This window comes from Solea solea, chromosome 16 (genome assembly GCF_958295425.1).
Source record: "Solea solea chromosome 16, fSolSol10.1, whole genome shotgun sequence".
In the NCBI taxonomy this organism is placed as follows: domain Eukaryota; kingdom Metazoa; phylum Chordata; class Actinopteri; order Pleuronectiformes; family Soleidae; genus Solea; species Solea solea.
The window spans coordinates 1,723,445-1,745,146 of NC_081149.1; the positions used below are offsets into that span (position 1 = coordinate 1,723,445).

Consider the following 21,702-nt stretch of genomic DNA (forward strand, 5'->3'; position numbering starts at 1 on the left):
AACCCAATGGTCAGGCCCCTTCATACCTGAAAGACCTAGTCTTACCTTATCACCCTAACAGACAACTTAGGTCACAAAATACAGGTTTACTTGTGGTTCCCATAGTCTGTAAGAGTAGAATGGGAGGCAGAGCCTTCAGTTACCAGGCTCCTCCTCTCCTGTGGAACCAGCTTCCAATGACAGTTCGGGAGGCGGAGCCTCTCTCTGTATTTAAAGTTAGACTTAAAACTTTTCTTTTTGATAAAGCTTATAGTTAGAGCTGGTTCAGGGAAACCTGGACCAGCTCTTAGTTATGCTGCTATAAACCCATGACAGGGTTGTGTCTGTCTCTATTTGCCCCAGAAGGAATGAAAATGTAAAATCATCCAGTCTTTAATGTCTTTAAGACAGGCAAGCAATGTGCTCAAAGAGTTTGGGTCTTTCTTTTTTAAGGGCATCGTTTCATCTGTGTAAAAATGGAAGGATATTTCCTCAGAATGGACCCTGGAATGGAAGCATGTATAAGGAAAATAAAATTGGACCAAGTATAGAGCTTTGTGGTACTCCACAAGGGAGAGGGGCTGAGGAGGATGTAAAATCATCAAGGCTAACAGAAAAGCTAGGATAGAAGAAGGGTTAAAAAGACACCTGTGCTGACTCCTCTGTCCTCCAACCGTCAAACCTCCATGTCCGTGAGGAGAAAACTTCCCTCTGTCAGTGATGGGTGATGTACAAAAACAATGCAAATCAATCAAGAGTCAGCATGAAACACGAGTATGGAAAATACACAAAAACACAAAAATCAATACTAATCACACACAAACACATGACTGCAAAAAGTCTTTCAAATAATCGCATTCACTTCAACTCATACACTGTCCGTGCAGCAGAGGTTCCGAGCACATGGCAGCATGGATCCATCACCGTCATGATGTTTACAGCAGAGACAGCGGACATGATGTTATTTGAGACGCATGCACACAAATATGACGTTAAACTAAGTTTGGGGGAGATTTTATTTAGAAAAGAAACCATACAGCACGTTAACAGACAGGAACCTGCCCAGCACTCAGTTTACAATAAAACACGTCAGACCTCATCACCACTGCTGCAGTATTGCTGTTGTTGTTGTAGGGGTGAAGTGATCCAACACTCACTGGTCAAAATCACAAGAAAACAATGACAATGTGTTAACATGAACTATTGTGTAAATTAGGGCTACAGAATGAAGTGATTATTAAAGGTACAGTAGTTATAAATAACCTTCAGACAGAGAGAGAGAGAGAGAATGATCACCGACCAATCACTACATCGTATCAACATTGCTACTATGGCAACGACAGCAACTTCCTACACTATAGTTTTATGATATAACTGTTTTTTTATTATTCTATAGAATAAATAAATGATGTTTGTGATCAAAACCACACGTGTGATGATGATGTCATCAATGTTGATCGACGACATTTTAATGAATCTATGATACAAGTGTTCACTGGGAACGTGCTGCTGTCATGAATGATTGTTCGTGCACATAAACATGCGGCAGCAGCAGCAGCAGCAGCAGCAGCGTTTTAACAGAATCAAGTGTTCATAAAGGGATAGTTCAAGTATGAGATACTGACAGTGAGAGAGCGCCCCCACATGCCCAGTGAAAACATTCACACAGGGAAACAGAGTTTGTGTGTTACTCAGAGCAGAGAAGCTGCTGCTCTGTCGCTGCCTGGTTTCTTTTTTTTTTGGTAAACTTTGTTAAAACAACACATTTCAACTTTAACAACTTAGTTATGTGTCAGGGACTGAAACCAGTATCAGCAGATACTTGAAAAAGTGGCACGTCGTTGTTACAGCAACTTCTGACATTTATCTCCGTACATCCAGTGCACGTGAGAACACACGTGAGAGCACATGTGTGAGAGCACACGTGAGAGCACGTGTGCCGCTGTTGTTGCATCATGTGTGCATGTTTAACTCGACTATAGCCACACTATTGTGTTTTTATTTAAAGATACGCAGCATCTGTTCAAAATCACGTATCACGTAAACACGTCAATGATTTTGAAACGGACATTACGTGAAAGGCTATTCCTTCCGCTGCCTCACGTGGGTGGAGCTAACAGCGAAAGTAACAAAGTCTGCAGGTTTGTTCATTACTTTGTCGACCACACTTTACTTTAGATGGTTTTTATGCAGCGAGTTTGAACATTTCAAGCGCACCTTTTAATGGAGATAAAAAGTGTGACAGTGTCATCAGGTGAAGGACATGAGTGAGAGCATTTCTAACTAAAATAACAGACATAAGTGGTTTTAAACTCTTCAGCAGTAACCATTTCAGATGTCATGCAATAAAAACAGTAGTGTGGCTGTAGTGTGTGTGTGTGTGTGTGTGTACGGATGGACACTCATGGCTGTGTCTTTGGTCTCAGAGGATACACTGAGTGTCTCCTTCCTGGGGACAGGTGGGAACTTCAAGCTTGTCAGAAAGTGACAGAGTGACACCTGAGTTTTGGAACCTGCAGCAGCTTCTCCAAGTCCAAGTGCATCGGTCTTCACCTATCAACAGTTCAGGTTCAGGTTTAGATCACCGAGGTGTTGGGACTGTCCTCTGGGGCCAGGTCCATGTCCAGAAAGTCCACCTGGTTGCCGTCGTCCTGCCACGTCATTTTCTCCTCCTCCTCCTCAGTGCTCTTGTCTTCGACCTCGGTCTTTCTTTGACACATGCTGGACTTGGCCAGAACGACCAGAGTCAGGCAGATGGCACTGAGGCCCATGCCCGCGGCGCAGGAATAGAAGGCAGCACCGTAGTTCTGTGTGACGTCCACCAACACACCTGCAGGTTTAACAGGAGATGATTGCAATTCACAATATTACTAGTTTTTGATTCATTTTATTTCAATATAAACAGGTGGAGACATCTGTCCATAATCTGTGCTCTTTGGGTTATTATCATAAACTACTGCATTAGTCAGGAGTGCTGCCCTGAATAGACAAACCAACCACGCCTGCAATCTAACAAAATAACTTGTATTAGCACTGATATGCTATTTTATATATTTACAAAATCAATTTGAATGGTTTTTACCTGATAATGGCAATTCACCACTCTCATCCGCTCATTGTTAATGTTTTTAACACAATAATGCACATCCATATGAAACAGTGCATGTTTTACCTGCTAGCGGTGGTCCAGCCAGCCCAGCAAAGCTCTGGATGCAAACGTACACACCAACGGCTGACGCCATTTTCTGGATGCCCACCACGTCCTCCTCTGCCAGCATGGGGATGTGGGTGGAGCCCACAGTGCCCATGAAGAAGCCGAAGAAGGCGCAGCAGACCATCAGGCCCCAGAACTCCCACACAATGGTGAAGGCCACCAGGACCAGGGACATCATCACCACACAGCCCAACAAGACCAGGGTCTTCCTGCAGCGGACGTGGTTCAACACCACCCCGATGGACAGGCGGCCGAAGATCTCAGCCACGGCCATCACAGACAGTGTGTAGGAGGCCATACTGGGCTCCATCCCCCGGCTCTTGCTCAGCTCGATGACGTAGAGCTGTGGTGCAAAGAAGCCCAGTGTGGCAAACAGGCCAAAGAGAGAGTAACAGATAAAGACACCGTCTTTAACCACGGAGAAGTCCAGCAGTTTGGGGTTGGAGGTCTTGAGAGGACCAGCCTCCACTTGGACCTCGCTCTTCTCCTTGACTGTGGTAGGAGGACACAGTGATGGCTCCAGGCCCTCTTTGACCTGCACGTCCCACTGCAGCAGGGCCTTGCTCTCAGCTCCGACAGTCCTCAGGTCAACGTTTGAGGTAAAGAGCGAGGTGACGCCCGAGTCTGCAGAACCCAGGGAGGCCCCTGAACTGATGGAGGTTCTAGTTTGTTCGTTCTCCAGCTCATAGACAGCCTGTAGCTGCTTGGTGGAGAGTGACTCTTTGTCCAACTCGTCGTCTTGCTTTACAGGTTCTGGCTTGATGATGATTGGGCAAAGAAGAAGCCCACAGCCAATCACGGAGGTCTGAATGATGCCAAGGATGATCAGACAGTAGCGCCAGCCAATATGTTTTTTCAGTACAGTGAAGGCTGTGGGGAAATGATGAGATGTCAAGCTACTATTATCATTATTATTATTATCATTATTATGATATATATACTCATATACTTGAGGTCCAATACAATACATACCAATACAACCACACCTTACAAAAACACATATATACATATACACATATACATATATATATATATATATATATATACACTGTATATATATATATATATATATATATATATATATATATATATATATATATATATACAACTATACCTTTAATCTCAGAACTATACTTTGTACTGGGCACTTCTAGCTAAAAATGCTATTTGAATATTTAATGGTATTATACATTATACGAGACTCGCTAATAGCCATGTTTCAGTCCGATATCAGGCAAAAAACGAGTATCGGATTATATCGGACTGCCTCTAAAATCTCAGAAATAAGCGTTGGGATACAACAGTCCATTCCGCTCCAGCTCTTCTATCCAGCAGCGCCCGTTGTGATCACGTGGGCAGAGGCTAAAATATTTTCTTTAACCTCTGAAATCAGAGGCTACGAAGCCGCACAGCGAGCGCGAGTTAGCCATTAGCACCACACTAGCTCATCCTGAGGCGAACTGCTAAAACAACATTATTTCATAAACCAGCACCACCTGTCGACTTTCAACAGCCTCGGTTTGTTAATTATACCCCAAAAAGCAGCCATGCCAAGAGCTTTGTGTGTTTTAAATGTGTTGTGAAGCTCCACACACGGAGCTAAGTACGTCTGCAGGGCCGGTCCCCGGGCTCTGGGCTCCGGGTTCACCTGCGGGATGAGTCACTCACCCTGTGTGGGTTGGGCTAATCCAAAATTGTGAAAACAAGGGGGGTGTTCTCTGAAGACACACCATTACCTGTGAAACACGGCTGCTCTGAAAACACCCCCATTAGCACTTGGTACTTTCCTTCTGATGAAATGAACCATGGACTGTATGAAATTAGCATGGCAAAAACAATCCAATATTCTTATGTTGAAGGTTAAAATGGATGTAAATCATAAGAATGTTGTGTTTTTATAAATGCAATCTTATAAATAAATAATACAAAATAATACCCATCCCTACTTTGTACCAAATTTAGCTTCTAGCTAGTTTCCACTATTCTCTCTGTGACATCACAACCTTGTTTTTCTATTATTTATGACCCAACGTTTAAATAAAGAGCCATTCATCATATATCGACTTCTCCATATAGTTGTTTTAATAGTTTGTGGCGATTCAAATGTACAAGGGACTGACAAGGATCAATGCAGCATATATACTGTGTATATATGAGCCTCACTGTTCTCTCAGGCACTTCCTCTCATGCTAACATAACATTTCTGCGGCTGCTGAGAAAGGAAGTGGTTTTCCTGAGGAGGCTCAGTGAGCAAAAGCAACTTGACCAAGCTCTGTTGACGTCATATTGGCCGCATTTAGACCCAAATATTAACATGGGTTAATAGTTGTTTACCCATTAAAAAGCATCTTGGAAGCGTCTCGTGTCAGTATGTATGATTGAATCTGGAGTCGTCACTCTTGATGCCATAACTGATCAAAAGAAAATCCTTTTCTCTATTTTTTTTTCAGGAAAAAAATGACATGAATTCTTTGGTGAGTGAATGCAAAACAAATTTGCATGTGACACTTGCCTGGAGCAAACGCAAATATGGCAAAAGATTCTCCAGTGGAGGCGACAGATGTGACGAGGGCACGTCGTCTGTTGAAGTACTGCGCTAAGATGGTGATGGTGGGGAGGAAGGAGAAGCAGTAGCCGAGGCCTGTAAACAAAGAGGACAAAAGGAAAACGGGACATGACAGCCACTTGCCCGCATGGTAGGAACACTGCAGGGATATGGGGGTGGGTCAAAGATCAAGGTTGTCAGGTCGCTCCTTTTTCAAAGGTGGCGTGCTGCTCGAGTCGACTCATCTTTGCTACAGTTGCTGCTGTAAGACAAAGGGCATGTAAAGACAAAAAAAGAGAGACAGGGAGAGAGGAGAGGGAGATTTCAAGTTAGCTGTGGTCCTTTTCAGAAGCAGACATGGTAACACGATGGGAGGGCTAGCAGTGCTTTCTGTCCGAGAAAAGATCAAGTTATTGTGCTCTAAATGCAGAAGTCATTTTTCCTCATCAAATTTCCTCATAATCCAATCAATTACTTTCATTGAGTGAGCCACTTTCTCTTCCACCAGCCTGATCTGAAAGGGAATTTAGTGTTTTCATTTTGAGAGGGGGTGGGGGTGGGGGGGTGGGGGGGGGGGGGGGGCGGGAGCTGTTGTTCTGTTCTGACAGTCCTTCCTCTTTCCTTAAGATAGTGAAGCAGAACTTGGAGTTGACCTCTCTCATTGGACATTTCTGTAAGAAACAGTGGTGGACACTGCTAGGAGTCCCTTTAGTTCATTCACTCATGAGACAAACATCTGCAGGAGCAACTGGCATGTTACTATGACACTCAGAGGCTGCGTCCACACATCATCACTTCATTTAGCATGAACAATAATTTCTGTGCACCAATACACCTGAGACCAGGTAGCACATGACTGACAGGGCTGTCACTTTAGTCAAAAATCTGTCATTTGAATGCATTAATAAGGAAATCCCCCCCTCCCCCACCCTTTATTAACAGTTCTCCTGTGAGTCTCCCTCTTTCACTAGAGGCTTGCATCTCCAAGATGCTGTCACTGCTGAGACTGACATTGTCTTATGTAGGAGGCCTTACATACTCCCTCTGCCGGGTGCTACTAAATTGGGGCTTATGAGATGGCAGGATTCACATTTCGAGCAGCTTATATTCAAGACAGTATCCCATTTTTGATAAAAAGTGACTCATGAGACCCAATCAGGATGCTAGCAAGTCTGTCTGCCTGCAAAAATCATTCTTTTTAGACTAAAACATAGCACCTCAGTTTTCCAAATAATACTGAGGCAGCTGTTTTGATAAACAGCAAAGGTAAGACAACATTTCTGGTTGTATTTCTTGAAAGTGAGTGGTTGTTTTGCTCTTATTTTGTGGCTGGATCCGTGAATCCATTGTTTCTTTGTTTATATAATCAGGCTGATTCTCCGGCGCCACTTTTCAACGTTTACACTGTTATCTGCTCCTGCTGGTTTGATCGATTGATAAGAATGTTTCTTGTGGGTATGAAGCATGTCTGTGTTTATTAAAGTTAGACGTGGCCTTATGACGTGTGACGTCAGGGAAGAACAGGTTAAATGACCAAATGTGATGCATTTTAAAAACAAAGCCTGTAAGTGTGGACGCAGCCAAAGACAGACAGACGTACAGACGATTACGACATGTATTTATATAGATCTTTTCTTAATAACATAGAATTAAAAAAAGATGTTAAGCAACAATCAATGAAATCAATTAGGAATCAAATCTAAAATAGTGATCAACAAAAAGTGATACCAAAGAGGACAACGTGTTTTTCCTTTCTAATCTGGAAGGTTGTTACACATCTGAATAAACCAGTAAAGTGAGGGCCCAGTCACATTTTGAGGTTAGACCGAGCTATGGCCTGGACTAACCTAGTGGACGACTCAGGATGGCATTTTAGGAGCCAGTCCATTATGAGCTTTAAAAGTAATCAATAATATAAATAATATGTATGAAACATGTGTAAATATGCTTCATCATGTTGGACCTGACTGAGTCTAGCAGCAGCATTTTGAATTCACTGAATGAATTGCAGTCGTCCAACTAGCATTAAAGCATGAATGACTGTTTCTGAGTTATTGGAGGATAAACAAACACAACCAGAGGCCTGTACACTAAGATGACAGGAAAGATGAAAAAGAATGACATTTGTCTGAGATGCCATCTGTTGCGTAACTGGTTTGAGTCATTAGAGTTGAAGAAGTATGACTGTATGTCATCTGCACAGTATTGTGTTTTTATCTGGAGCTCCACATTCTAATGTTACTGGACTTGATTTAAAGCTCCCAGAGATGAGGAGAAAGTATTAGAAGAGAAGACAAAAAGCAAATAAAACCAAACCTAAAATGCTTACCCAATTTGTTTTAAGATGCTCAATTAAATACAGTATAACCATCAACAGTGTCAAAAGGCTGCAGATTGATTCAACAGTGTAGTCCCCAGTCAGCTGCTAAAAGAAAAATAATTAAAAACTCATGCCAGCACAGTTTCAGTGCAGTGACCTGTACTAAACTCTGACTGAAAAGAGACCACCACCAATTATAAAAGAAATACTCTGCTTCAGTTTTCTCTTACTATCTTGGAGACAAAAGGTCTGTCGTAACAGAGCGCAGTTTTTTAAGGTTACACTACTGCAGTTTTAAAATTATGAATTCAATGAATTCAATTAATGATGTCAAGTGAGCAGGTGAAATTTTTAATTTTGGAAATGGTCTCAGTTACTTTACCAAGTGTCGGTTCTTGGTACATTTGGAATAAGGACTGACGATCAGTGATGGTTTGTTTCTGTCATTTATGATTTTGTCACAGGAAAAAAAAGTGATATTGTTCACATTTGTCACCTGAATCAAATTCAACATCAGAGTGGATAGATGGATGGATGGGTGGATAGATAGATAGATAGATAGATAGAAAGATAGATAGTGTTGAGACTTATGCAGCTTATATACCTGAGACAATGCCGATGGTGATGTACATTTCTTTGATGGAAGTGGTGAAGGCAGAGAGGGTGGTTCCCAGACTGATGAGGAAGCCTCCCATCATCACCACTGGACGATAGCCAAAGCGGTTGCTCAGCATCGTGGACAGTGGAGCTGAGAATTTTGGAGTAAAAAACAAACAAACACTTAAAATTAAAAGGATTTCCTCATAATACACTTTATGACGTCTGAGTCAGTCTGTGATACAAACTCATGTTGCACATGTGCTACAAACACTTATTAGGTTTGTCTGGTTTGGTCAAATGTTGGCATTTGCACAATTTTGTGGAATACAGTTCATGAAACGACAGTCAATTCACAAAGTGACTGACCAGTGAAGGAGAAGATGAAGACACAAATGGAGATGACCCATGACACTCGGCTGTTTGTCTCCCCAAACTCCTCCATCAGGTCCTGAAGGAAGATGCCCAGGCTCTTGATGGTCCCATAGGTGCTGACCTCCACCAGGAAGAAGGCCACAGCCACAGCCCAACCCCAGCCACCATCAGGCACCTCTGAGTAAACCTTAGGACCCAAACAACAATGGGAACTGGGAACCATCATGGCTACCTACAGTGGGGCCACCTGGAGGCAGAGAGAGAGATGACACCACACATCAGACATGACAAACTCTAGAGAATTGGTTCTGGACAGTTTAAAAATGCTGTCTAATATAAAGATTATTGTTTACCACACACACACACACATATACTGCGTATGTTTGTGTATATACATACATATATGTATGTATATGTGCATATATACCATATATATGTATGTATATATACATACATATATATGTATATACATATATATATATATACTGTACATGTGTGATTTCAGTCTGTTCTGAAGCAATTTTAATAGTTTGAAGCTGATTTTTTTATGATAAACACAACAATATTATAGATAGATATTTTTGTCAGTATAATTGTAAACGTCTGCTGAGGCGAAGTAAAAGGGAACTGAACCTTAGACACATTGTTGACTGTGATAATAGCATGTGAATTAGCTGTGATCCTCAGGCAGACTTTAGGTTCATGTTCCTAAATGTGTACCTTTGTCTGTTATCATCAACAAGCCAGCGTCGTTGTGATAGCAACAGAATCATTTCCATAAATCTTTAAAAAGCCACAACTATGTAGCAATAGGACCTGTTCCTATTTGATGTGCAGAGTAGAGCAGCAGCACACTGTGACACACTGTTACTGAGGGTGTGGCTGCTGTGTGCAGCTGAGAAACCACAGGAAATGTCAAAGTACGTCTAACGTGGCACCCCGCAGCAACAACTCCACTAACACACTAACTCCACTAATGGACTTTTGGAAAGGTCAGAGAACAAGGTTTGGCAGTATACTCACAAAAATCAAATAATCAGAAGCAACTGGACTTAACTTATGTAGATATCAGCTCTATCCACACAGAAACAGAACAAAACCTAAAGGATCTTTTTCTTTGTTGTTTTGAAAAAGTGTTATCTAAAGACGACATCGTGTCAATAAAGAAAGCCAGTTGTGACTAAGGAAAGAAACTAAAAGTTAACATAAAGCAGTGATGTTGAAGTGTCGCGGGACCCAGGGCTGGTCTTTAACATGGGTCCCAGGGAAATTCAGTGATTACTAATAAAATGTGTCATTTTTTACATTTTTTGCATGTGTTTGATCTTATATGGTTATTTCAGACGATGCTTTTATTCCAGGCGCAGCGTTTAAATAAAGGTAACGTGATCCTGCATAATCACAAAATCATTTATTTAAGGATAGCGAGTAATTAAAGTTTTTTACGTTCAGCTTTCGTAAAACCCTCTGATGTCTGAGACGTCTGAACACAACGGCACTCGCATCACGTCAAGCAGTTTCCCAATTGCGGCAGCGGTTTCACGATGGCGTAGCACAGCACAGAGGCTCCCGCATAATGATTAAGATTTCCAAATGTGCATGTATTGGAAAGTTTTGACATATTGTTATAACGTTAGTTATGATGTAGGCTCTGTTGTAATTACTTTATGGTAAAGCCCTGGATCAGGCTTTAAGATGTGTAGATTAACATTGGTGGGTGGGTTGTGGGCGGTGCCTGATGTCCATGGGAGCAACATGTGTATATGTAGATATGTGATGTTGTACCAGTGCAAAGCCAACAAACAACAACAACAACAACAACAACAACAGACATAACACAACAGACATAACACAACAGACAACTCTTGTGAGGACGTTCAGCAACTCTTCTTTTCCTGGTCAGGTTGTGGCTGTTAAAGAGTGACGAGTTTCTGTCGCCCAGTCAGCTGACTGTCGTGGATGGAGTCTGTCTAGCTCCACCCTAACTATAACATATTATTCCACTACCCCAGTGATGTCAAAGGAACGTGTCATTATTACAAAGCAAACAAAAACAAACAGATGTAGAAACATAAACCTGAGAGAGAGAGAGAGTAAGCAGCAGAGCTAGAGAGATTTCACCATGCTGCTCGTTATAATCTACATTCTCACCATTATATGTCACTAATTGTTACACATCAGAACCTTAAAAATGACACAACTGCTCTCAACTGCAGCGTGTGTGTAAGTAAGTCTACTAATATAAGTAAGTGTGGATTAACTTTGAAAACCTGGTTAAATGACCTATAATATACAGTAATATACCTGTGTCTGTGTGACAACATGAGAAACTACCACTGACCCTGTGAGCCAAGTGGTGGGGTATCATCCGCACTGCGGTGGGGAGGGGGGGCTGATGACGTCAGTGTGCCACATCCTGAGGTCTGGACTCAGTGCTGCGTTCAAGCTCACCCTCTTCTTCGTGTTAATTTAAATGTACTAATCAGAGTGTCATCATTGTGACTGGCCCGTGACATAAATAGTTAAATAATCACTCAATCAATAACACAACGTACACGGCATTAAAACGCACACTACACACATACATCCGTGAAAACATCCCCACACAGATGGAGTGTGACTTACCGGCAGAGGATGTAAATGACAAGCCTTTTCTCTGTCGACGACTTCTTTTTCTTTTCTACCGCATTGTTTACAGTATACGACTATTTCCAAACAGGAGAATGCGATTAAAAAAATGTAGAAAAAAAAAACTTTTATTATTATTTAAAAAATGTTTTTTAAATGTTCTATTCACTTCTGGGGCTAAATACCAAAAACGCTATATTCGAGGCCTCGTTGTTTCGCTCTGTCATGTTCCGGGCGGCAGCAGCAGCAGCAGCAGCATCTTTTGTCTGAATTATTTCCTCCTGCCTGCTTTGGCAGCTCTTTACCGGCTCAAGCCGGTATTCAAACGCGGGCACGCAAATCTGTCAGGTTTCACGAACGCGCACAGGCCTCGCGCTCTCTCTCTCTCTCTCTCTCTCTCTCTCACTGTCTGTCTCTCTCTCTCTCTCTCTCTCTCACGCTCTCTATGTGTCTCGAGCGTAAACACAACACGCACCGCGTGCTTCACCATCCGCGTGTGCTGCTTTCGTGCTGCGTTTCAGTGCTGTCAGGGAAAAAATGATACCTGAATAAAAGAACTATTTAATGTGGACTTATATAAAGAGAGCGTGTGTGTAAATGTTCCTCTACTTTATAACAAATGTCACATTGACAGCTATAGCTACACAACTGAGCGTGACCGTCTATGAAGCATTTTAATACATGATTTATTCATTTTATGACTGTCGTTTGTCCCACATTGTTTTCCTTCATTTCTGCTACACATAGATGTAGATATTTTAACGATGTGTTTACTTGACGTTAAGACTTGAGATGAAGGGGTGAAAGACAGATTCCCGAGCACTACGCCAACGCTAGAAACCAATTTCTACGCATTTTTATCATCTCACGTGAACACACCTGCGCCGATTCCTATTTGCTAGCGTCTCACAGCAGGAACGCGCCCGGACAGAACAGGTTTATTCCAGTCATGCGGGGTGTGTGTGTGTGTGCGTGTGTTATCTCTTCAGAACCCGTTTTTGGCAGAAACCAAAATCTTGTCCTAATGAGGCATAATCTTATTTCTGAAGAACTGGTTAAGAGTTTGGCTTAGATTTGAATTGGGGTTGGGTTGAGGTTAGGATTAGGCATTTACTGGTTATGGTTAGGGGTTACGTAGTTTGGGATTTCTGTTTTAACCATTATTATATAATTAGGTATGTTCATTTGTTGAGGGTTGATTTACATTTATACTTTTTCCTCTGTGGTTGTCTGGTGCCCCTCCAGTAGATGGCACCCTAGATGACCGCTTAATGGTCTATACCTAGAGCCAGTTGGGGTTAGGGGAAAGCCAAGTAAATGGTCTGTATTTATATAGTTTATATAGTCTGTTCTTGATGCTTCAGTTTGGCCATTCACCCACCAACCAGTATTCTTTTATACCATTCATTCATATTCACAGTTGATTAGTAGTTAATTAAGTCAATAACAAAACCCTTTGACCTACATGATCATTTAAGTACATTATCAAATACTGTGTTGCTCTCCATTACTATGTTCCAAGGGTTAAACTGGGTTAAAATATGTCAACAACACATTATACAGCCACAATAAAACTCCATTTACCTAGAAATTCTGTAATAGGTTTTTAGAAAGTAAAGTATTTTTACCAATGTGAAACATAGCAGTATAATTTCTGGATGTATTTTAAATCTATGACACTAAAGAGCGCAACACATTGTTAATATTTTTCATTGCTTTAATCTAATTTCCTCATCCATGTGTGCTGTAAAAATAAAAATAAGATGAATGCTGAATTTAAATTCACTATGGTAGCAAAGTAATAGCATAATTATTTTAAATATTGCACACCTCCTGAACTTCAACGGGACTATGCAACTGCTTGTTATAATTTAATTCAATGAAATCAAATTATATAGCACAAAATACAAAGAAACACAATGTAATCATGCATGTTCATGACTTAAATCAGCAATTTAACCAGTATGTACTTCTGTATAATAGATAAATGACTCACCTTCCTCTCAGTGGTGACTGATGTTGAGTGTCAGAGCTGCTCTGAACTGGAGCTCTTTTCACTATAAGGCAGGGGCGTGACTAAGGAGTGGTCAGACACTGTCCAGCACTGAAACTTGTTCAGACTGGTTCCAAAGAATGTTAGAGGTGTGTGTGTGTAGGTCACATCTTTAAAATTATTGAAAAGAATTGAAAAAGTAATATTCATGGTATGCTAGCAGCTAGACTGTCGAGATAATACTTAAAGTAAAGGTCAAACCTTTAATCCACACTGTGTGGTTATTTTTGCAAGTTTGGCTAAAGGATCATTTGCACGAGTAAACACAACCAGCGACTGTTTGTGACTAATATTAAAGCTAAATATTTTTAATAGTAACGCTGCGTTCCGTTGTTGGAGGTCGGACCTGGGAGTGACGTCACGCCCGAGTTCACCGTGTGACAGCTGTTGAGAAGTCGGAAACTTAGGCTAGCTATTGTTAGCGAGTCGATAACAATGCCGGGGTATTTTGCGCACATGTAGCAGCATGTCTGTGGTTAAAAATGAAACAGCACTATATGTACAACTGATTTACTGTGAAACTAATATGTGCCCAGCAATGGAAAACCAGGAACAAGTCTCCCGAGGGACATTTTGAATTATTTACAGACTGTGTGATTTCTAAGCTTTCCGAGATCGTCTAACACATGAAAATCTGACCATTTGAATGTAGGCACTCCTCAAACTGCCTTTGGGAGAATTTTAGCCTCAAAGATTTACACCTTCTGGGAGCAAAGAGACAGAATCATCACATTTACATAGTCCAGCCCCCTCCTGGTCGAAGCTGTCAGTGATACCTGATATCTGTTAGTCCACAGGACAGAAACTATTGTAGTTGTTGAAACAATGTTTCTCAATAACAGGTCTACAGACCCGAAGGTTCTGTGAAGAGGTCCCAGGGGGTTCCAAGAGAAAATACGATGAGATATGAATATATGAAGTCCTTGTCCGTCTTCATTCAATGATGAAAACACATGCAGCTTCTCCAAGTAGCAGCAGCAGCAGCAGCAGCAGTAACAAGCGTCCAGGAGTAGCTGCTTATAAAGTAGCCATGTGTTTCCTCTGTGACACACAGCTGATTGGCCAGAAAACAACAAAAGCACTATTAACAGTAAAATCTGAGTTCACGGGAATTCCCGATGATCTTGAGTCCTGACTACAAAGGAAATGCATCATTTATTGCAGCTCGGAGCTTCAGTCAATGACGACACACAGTCTGGTAAATGAATACTGTTTGTTCTTTCTTATTGTGAGTTCACAGCATTTTCTTCCATTCAAGATGGAACACAAGGTCATTTTTTCTGTATACAACCACTGATAATATAATGATGTAAGACAAGTCTGAAGTCCAACATTAGCAACGCTGATTAAAGCACAGACGTCATTCCAAGGAAAGTTAGTCAATGTGTCACTGAACACCAAACAGTGACACTAACACACTGAGCATCACATGATCTTAGAAATCGTGTCTGGTTCCAAGATGGATTGTGCGATTGTAACCAATTATATATGAGATTCCACTTGCTGTGTATTGGAAATGTATTTTTGGGAGTTTAGTGGCTCAACAGCGCCCTCTTTTAGTGGCAGTTGATGAATGCTCAGTGCACGTTAGAAACGCTGCCAGTTAATGAGAGGTGCGTTCAAGGTGAGTTGCAAAGTGCAGCAGTGCGTACAATTATTATTGTGTACGTGTATTGTGTATGTCAATATTCCCTCTTGTATGATTGTAAAACATACTGTGGTTATTGAAGATGTAAATGTGCAAGCTATAGGTGAGTCGTGGCATTTGTAGGTGTTGGAATGTTAATTTAATGGTGTAAACAATGGTTAGCCTCTGTGCTCATGTTACCTTGCTGTGCTGTTGTAGTGTGCTTCACGGCAGCCGCCTATCGAGCCTGTATGTGACCAGTACATATTCTGTTCCTGTCCAGAATAAACAGTGTTATGAACTGCAACGCAAGCCTCCTGGCCATCATTTAACACAACGTAGAGTCGAGGGGTTGAACCAGCCAGCTACAACAAAGTGTAGTTGAGTTCGGTTACACGATTGAATTGTCTGCAATGAAAAGCCAACGCTCACAATATATGTACTCACACTAGAATCATCAAGCCTCACATGCATGTAAATGTGTGAGGGTTCAAAGGTCTTAATTGACTATCAGAAAACTCAGAGGCAACAAGCAACAATGTTATCAAAGCAGAAGTGTGCTACCTTGATATCAGTATGTTGAAATCTCTTGTGATTCTGGAATGGAAGTGGACTTGAGCAGCACTCATTGTCTACCACGTTATCCTCCACATGAGGGTCGCGGGGGCCACTGGAGGAGGGGACACCCTGGACAGGTCAACAGTACACTGCAGGGCTAACACACAGAGATGAACAACCATTCACTCACATTCAGAGTATTCAATTAACACTCTGACTGAGGGAAGCGGAGAACCCAGAGAACACCCACATACACGCGAGAACATGCAGTCTCCACACAGAAAGGCCCTCAGTTAAACCAGGATCTGGACTGGAAACCTTGTTGCTGATTGTGTGGTAGGTTTAGTAGCATCTAGTCTTGAAAAACCAAACTTGCAATGCTACATGGCTCAGGCTAATGTAACCACTGAATGAATGAAGTGTTTGGAAGAGAACACAGAGAGAACCATGCACATACAGCAAGAACATGCAAACTCCACACAGAGAGGCCTTCGGTTGAACTCCAGTGAGCTTCTCACTGTTAGCCAACAGTGCTATCCACTACGTGCTGTGTGGCCCAGAAAGGTCAGCTTACTTACCTTTACTGTTGTTAACCTTGATAGTTAGTATTATTAACTATGCTTTACAACCAACATGGTCTTCAGAACTTCTGTCTAGCTTTGTGTCGTCATGTTTTTCAAAGACTTCATTCCAGTCTGGTGAAATAAAAGACACTGACATTGAATACACTCGGATCATCTTGGCTATTGTCCTTCCTATGACATCCAAGAATATCCAAAAATAAAATCTATTGTCCTCAGATGACATTACACTAACCTATATCAGGACTTTGCCACAGTGGTAAAGTTCATCATGACACCCTGAAGCAGTGTGCCCAAAAAGCAAATACACATTCCTGTATTCAAGAGAAACAATCTGGTTTCTTAAACATGCTCATTCATTCCTCAGCCTGTTTACCGGCAGGGATTGTTTTCTATTGTCTGTCTGTCTGTCTGATACTTCCTCTCTTCTACTCTTTCCCCAGGATAACTTACCCCTGTGTCGCCTCAGCAGCTTATAATGTTTCTATGTCCTGAATTGCATAATCTTAAAGGTGAATGCTTGTATCACACATATATGTTAGTTATGGAGGTCTACTTACATATATTAACTTGTTTTCATGGTCACGTATATGTTAGTTATGGAGGTCTACTTACATATATTAACTTGTTTTCATGGTCACGTATATGTTAGTTATGGAGGTCTACTTACATATATTAACTTGTTTTCATGGTCACATATATGTGAGTTATGGAGGTCTACTTACATATATTAACTTGTTTTCATGGTCACATATATGTTAGTTATGGAGGTCTACTTACATATATTAACTTGTTTTCATGGTCACATATATGTTAGTTATGGAGGTCTACTTACATATATTAACTTGTTTTCATGGTCACATATATGTTAGTTATGGAGGTCTACTTACATATATTAACTTGTTTTCATGGTCACATATATGTTAGTTATGGAGGTCTACTTACATATATTAACTTGTTTTCATGGTCACATATATGTTAGTTATGGAGGTCTACTTACATATATTAACTTGTTTTCATGGTCACATATATGTGAGTTATGGAGGTCTACTTACATATATTAACTTGTTTTCATGGTCACATATATGTTAGTTATGGAGGTCTACTTACATATATTAACTTGTTTTCATGGTCACATATATGTTAGTTATGGAGGTCTACTTACATATATTAACTTGTTTTCATGGTCACATATATGTTAGTTATGGAGGTCTACTTACATATATTAACTTGTTTTCATGGTCACATATATGTTAGTTATGGAGGTCTACTTACATATATTAACTTGTTTTCATGGTCACATATATGTTAGTTATGGAGGTCTACTTACATATATTAACTTGTTTTCATGGTCACATATATGTTAGTTATGGAGATCTACTTACATATATTAACTTGTTTTCATGGTCACATATATGTTAGTTATGGAGGTCTACTTACATATATTAACTTGTTTTCATGGTCACATATATATGTTAGTTATGGAGGTCTACTTACATATATTAACTTGTTTTCACGGTCACGTATATGTTAGTTATGGAGGTCTACTTACATATATTAACTTGTTTTCATGGTCACATATATATGTTAGTTATGGAGGTCTACTTACATATATTAACTTGTTTTCATGGTCACATATATGTTAGGTATGGAGGTCTACTTACATATATTAACTTGTTTTCATGGTCACGTATATGTGAGTTATGGAGGTCTACTTACATATATTAACTTGTTTTCATGGTCACGTATATGTTAGTTATGGAGGTCTGCTTACATATATTAACTTGTCTTCACGGTCACGTATATGTGAGTTATGGAGGTCTACTTACATATATTAACTTGTTTTCACGGTCACGTATATGTGAGTTATGGAGGTCTACTTACATATATTAACTTGTCTTCACGGTCACGTATATGTGAGTTATGGAGGTCTACTTACATATATTAACTTGTCTTCACGGTCACGTATATGTTAGTTATGGAGGTCTACTTACATATATTAACTTGTCCTCATGGTCACGTATATGTTAGTTATGGAGGTCTACTTACATATATTAACTTGTCTTCATGGTCACGTATATGTGAGTTATGGAGGTCTACTTGCATATATTAACTTGTTTTCATGGTCACATATATGTTAGTTATGGAGGTCTACTTACATATATTAACTTGTTTTCATGGTCACATATATGTTAGTTATGGAGGTCTACTTACATATATTAACTTGTTTTCATGGTCACATATATGTTAGTTATGGAGGTCTACTTACATATATTAACTTGTTTTCATGGTCACATATATGTTAGTTATGGAGGTCTACTTACATATATTAACTTGTTTTCATGGTCACATATATGTTAGTTATGGAGGTCTACTTACATATATTAACTTGTTTTCATGGTCACATATATGTTAGTTATGGAGGTCGACTTACATATATTAACTTGTTTTCATGGTCACATATATGTTAGTTATGGAGGTCTACTTACATATATTAACTTGTTTTCATGGTCACATATATGTTAGTTATGGAGGTCTACTTACATATATTAACTTGTTTTCATGGTCACATATATGTTAGTTATGGAGGTCTACTTACATATATTAACTTGTTTTCATGGTCACATATATGTTAGTTATGGAGGTCTACTTACATATATTAACTTGTTTTCATGGTCACATATATGTTAGTTATGGAGGTCTACTTACACATATATTAACTTGTTTTCACGGTCACGTATATGTGAGTTATGGAGGTCTACTTACATATATTAACTTGTTTTCACGGTCACGTATATGTGAGTTATGGAGGTCTACTTACATATATTAACTTGTCTTCACGGTCACATATATGTGAGTTATGGAGGTCTACTTACATGTATTAACTTGTTTTCATGGTCACGTGTATGTTAGTTATTGAGGTCTACTTACATATATTAACTTGTTTTCATGGTCACATATATGTGAGTTATGGAGGTCTACTTACATATATTAACTTGTTTTCATGGTCACATATATGTGAGTTATGGAGGTCTACTTACATATATTAACTTGTCTTCATGGTCACGTATATGTGAGTTATGGAGGTCTACTTACATGTATTAACTTGTCTTCATGGTCACGTATATGTTAGTTATGGAGGTCTACTTACATATATTAACTTGTTTTCATGGTCACATATATATGTTAGTTATGGAGGTCTACTTACACATATTAACTTGTTTTCATGGTCACATATATGTTAGTTATGGAGGTCTACTTACATATATTAACTTGTTTTCATGGTCACATATATGTTAGTTATGGAGGTCTACTTACATGTATTAACTTGTTTTCATGGTCACGTATATGTTAGTTTTGGAGGTCTACTTACATATATTAACTTGTCTTCATGGTCACGTATATGTGAGTTATGGAGGTCTACTTACATGTATTAACTTGTCTTCATGGTCACGTATATGTTAGTTATGGAGGTCTACTTACATATATTAACTTGTTTTCATGGTCACATATATATGTTAGTTATGGAGGTCTACTTACACATATTAACTTGTTTTCATGGTCACATATATGTTAGTTATGGAGGTCTACTTACATATATTAACTTGTTTTCATGGTCACATATATGTTAGTTATGGAGGTCTACTTACATATATTAACTTGTTTTCATGGTCACGTATATGTTAGTTATGGAGGTCGACTTACATATATTAACTTGTTTTCATGGTCACGTATATGTGAGTTATGGAGGTCTACTTACATATATTAACTTGTTTTCATGGTCACGTATATGTTAGTTATGGAGGTCTACTTACATATATATTAACTTGTTTTCATGGTCACGTATATGTTAGTTATGGAGGTCTACTTACATATATTAACTTGTTTTCATGGTCACGTATATGTTAGTTATGGAGGTCTACTTACATATATTAACTTGTTTTCATGGTCACGTATATGTTAGTTATGGAGGTCTACTTACATATATTAACTTGTTTTCATGGTCACATATATGTTAGTTATGGAGGTCTACTTACATATATTAACTTGTTTTCATGGTCACATATATATGTTAGTTATGGAGGTCTACTTACATATATTAACTTGTTTTCATGGTCACATATATATGTTAGTTATGGAGGTCTACTTACATATATTAACTTGTCTTCATGGTCACGTATATGTTAGTTATGGAGGTCTACTTACATATGTTAACTTGTTTTCATGGTCACGTATATGTTAGTTATGGAGGTCTACTTACATATATTTACTTGTTTTCATGGTCACATATATATGTTAGTTATGGAGGTCTACTTACATATATTAACTTGTTTTCATGGTCACATATATATGTTAGTTATGGAGGTCTACTTACATATATTAACTTGTTTTCATGGTCACATATATATGTTAGTTATGGAGGTCTACTTCCATATATTAACTTGTTTTCATGGTCACGTATATGTTAGTTATGGAGGTCTACTTACATATATTAACTTGTTTTCATGGTCACGTATATGTTAGTTATGGAGGTCTACTTACATATATTAACTTGTTTTCATGGTCACGTATATGTTAGTTATGGAGGTCTACTTACATATATATTAACTTGTTTTCATGGTCACGTATATGTTAGTTATGGAGGTCTACTTACATATATTAACTTGTTTTCATGGTCACGTATATGTTAGTTATGGAGGTCTACTTACATATATTAACTTGTTTTCATGGTCACGTATATGTTAGTTATGGAGGTCTACTTACATATATTAACTTGTTTTCATGGTCACATATATGTTAGTTATGGAGGTCTACTTACATATATTAACTTGTTTTCATGGTCACATATATGTTAGTTATGGAGGTCTACTTACATATATTAACTTGTTTTCATGGTCACATATATATGTTAGTTATGGAGGTCTACTTACATATATTAACTTGTTTTCATGGTCACGTATATGTTAGTTATGGAGGTCTACTTCCATATATTAACTTGTTTTCATGGTCACGTATATGTTAGTTATGGAGGTCTACTTACATATATTAACTTGTTTTCATGGTCACGTATATGTTAGCTATGGAGGTCTACTTACATATATTAACTTGTTTTCATGGTCACGTATATGTTAGTTATGGAGGTCTACTTACATATATTAACTTGTTTTCATGGTCACATATATATGTTAGTTATGGAGGTCTACTTACATATATTAACTTGTTTT

The 21,702-nt window shown here is 39.2% G+C and overlaps 1 protein-coding gene across 2 annotated transcripts; it reads right to left on the reverse strand.

The window, feature by feature from the left end:
• Window positions 1–977: 977 nt before the first annotated feature.
• On the reverse strand, window positions 978–13,748 carry slc16a6b (solute carrier family 16 member 6b). 2 transcript variants are annotated; one of them, XM_058652740.1, is made up of 6 exons: window positions 13,655–13,748; window positions 9,025–9,277; window positions 8,663–8,806; window positions 5,706–5,834; window positions 3,152–4,063; window positions 978–2,809 (listed from the first exon to the last, which is right to left on the reverse strand). In XM_058652740.1, the coding sequence occupies exons 2-6, from the start codon at window positions 9,254–9,256 to the stop codon at window positions 2,556–2,558; spliced, it is 1,671 nt and encodes a 556-aa protein (XP_058508723.1). In that variant the 5' UTR covers window positions 9,257–9,277; window positions 13,655–13,748; the 3' UTR covers window positions 978–2,555. The 2 variants fall into 2 exon arrangements, with proteins under 2 accessions (XP_058508723.1, XP_058508722.1); XM_058652739.1 differs by lacking the exon at window positions 13,655–13,748 and adding an exon at window positions 11,656–12,034.
• Window positions 13,749–21,702: the final 7,954 nt, after the last annotated feature.

What these genes read in the sequence shown, in the direction of transcription:
- slc16a6b (XM_058652740.1), bottom strand. Translation starts at nt 9,256, where the DNA reads ATGATGGTTCCCAGTTCCCATTGTTGTTTGGGTCCTAAGGTTTACTCA. An exon ending in CATATTTGCGTTTGCTCCAG is followed by an intron (nt 4,064 to 5,705) that starts GCAAGTGTCACA and finishes ATTTCCCCACAG; the next exon opens with CCTTCACTGTACTGAAAAAA. An exon ending in GGCTGGACCACCGCTAGCAG is followed by an intron (nt 2,810 to 3,151) that starts GTAAAACATGCA and finishes TTAAACCTGCAG; the next exon opens with GTGTGTTGGTGGACGTCACA.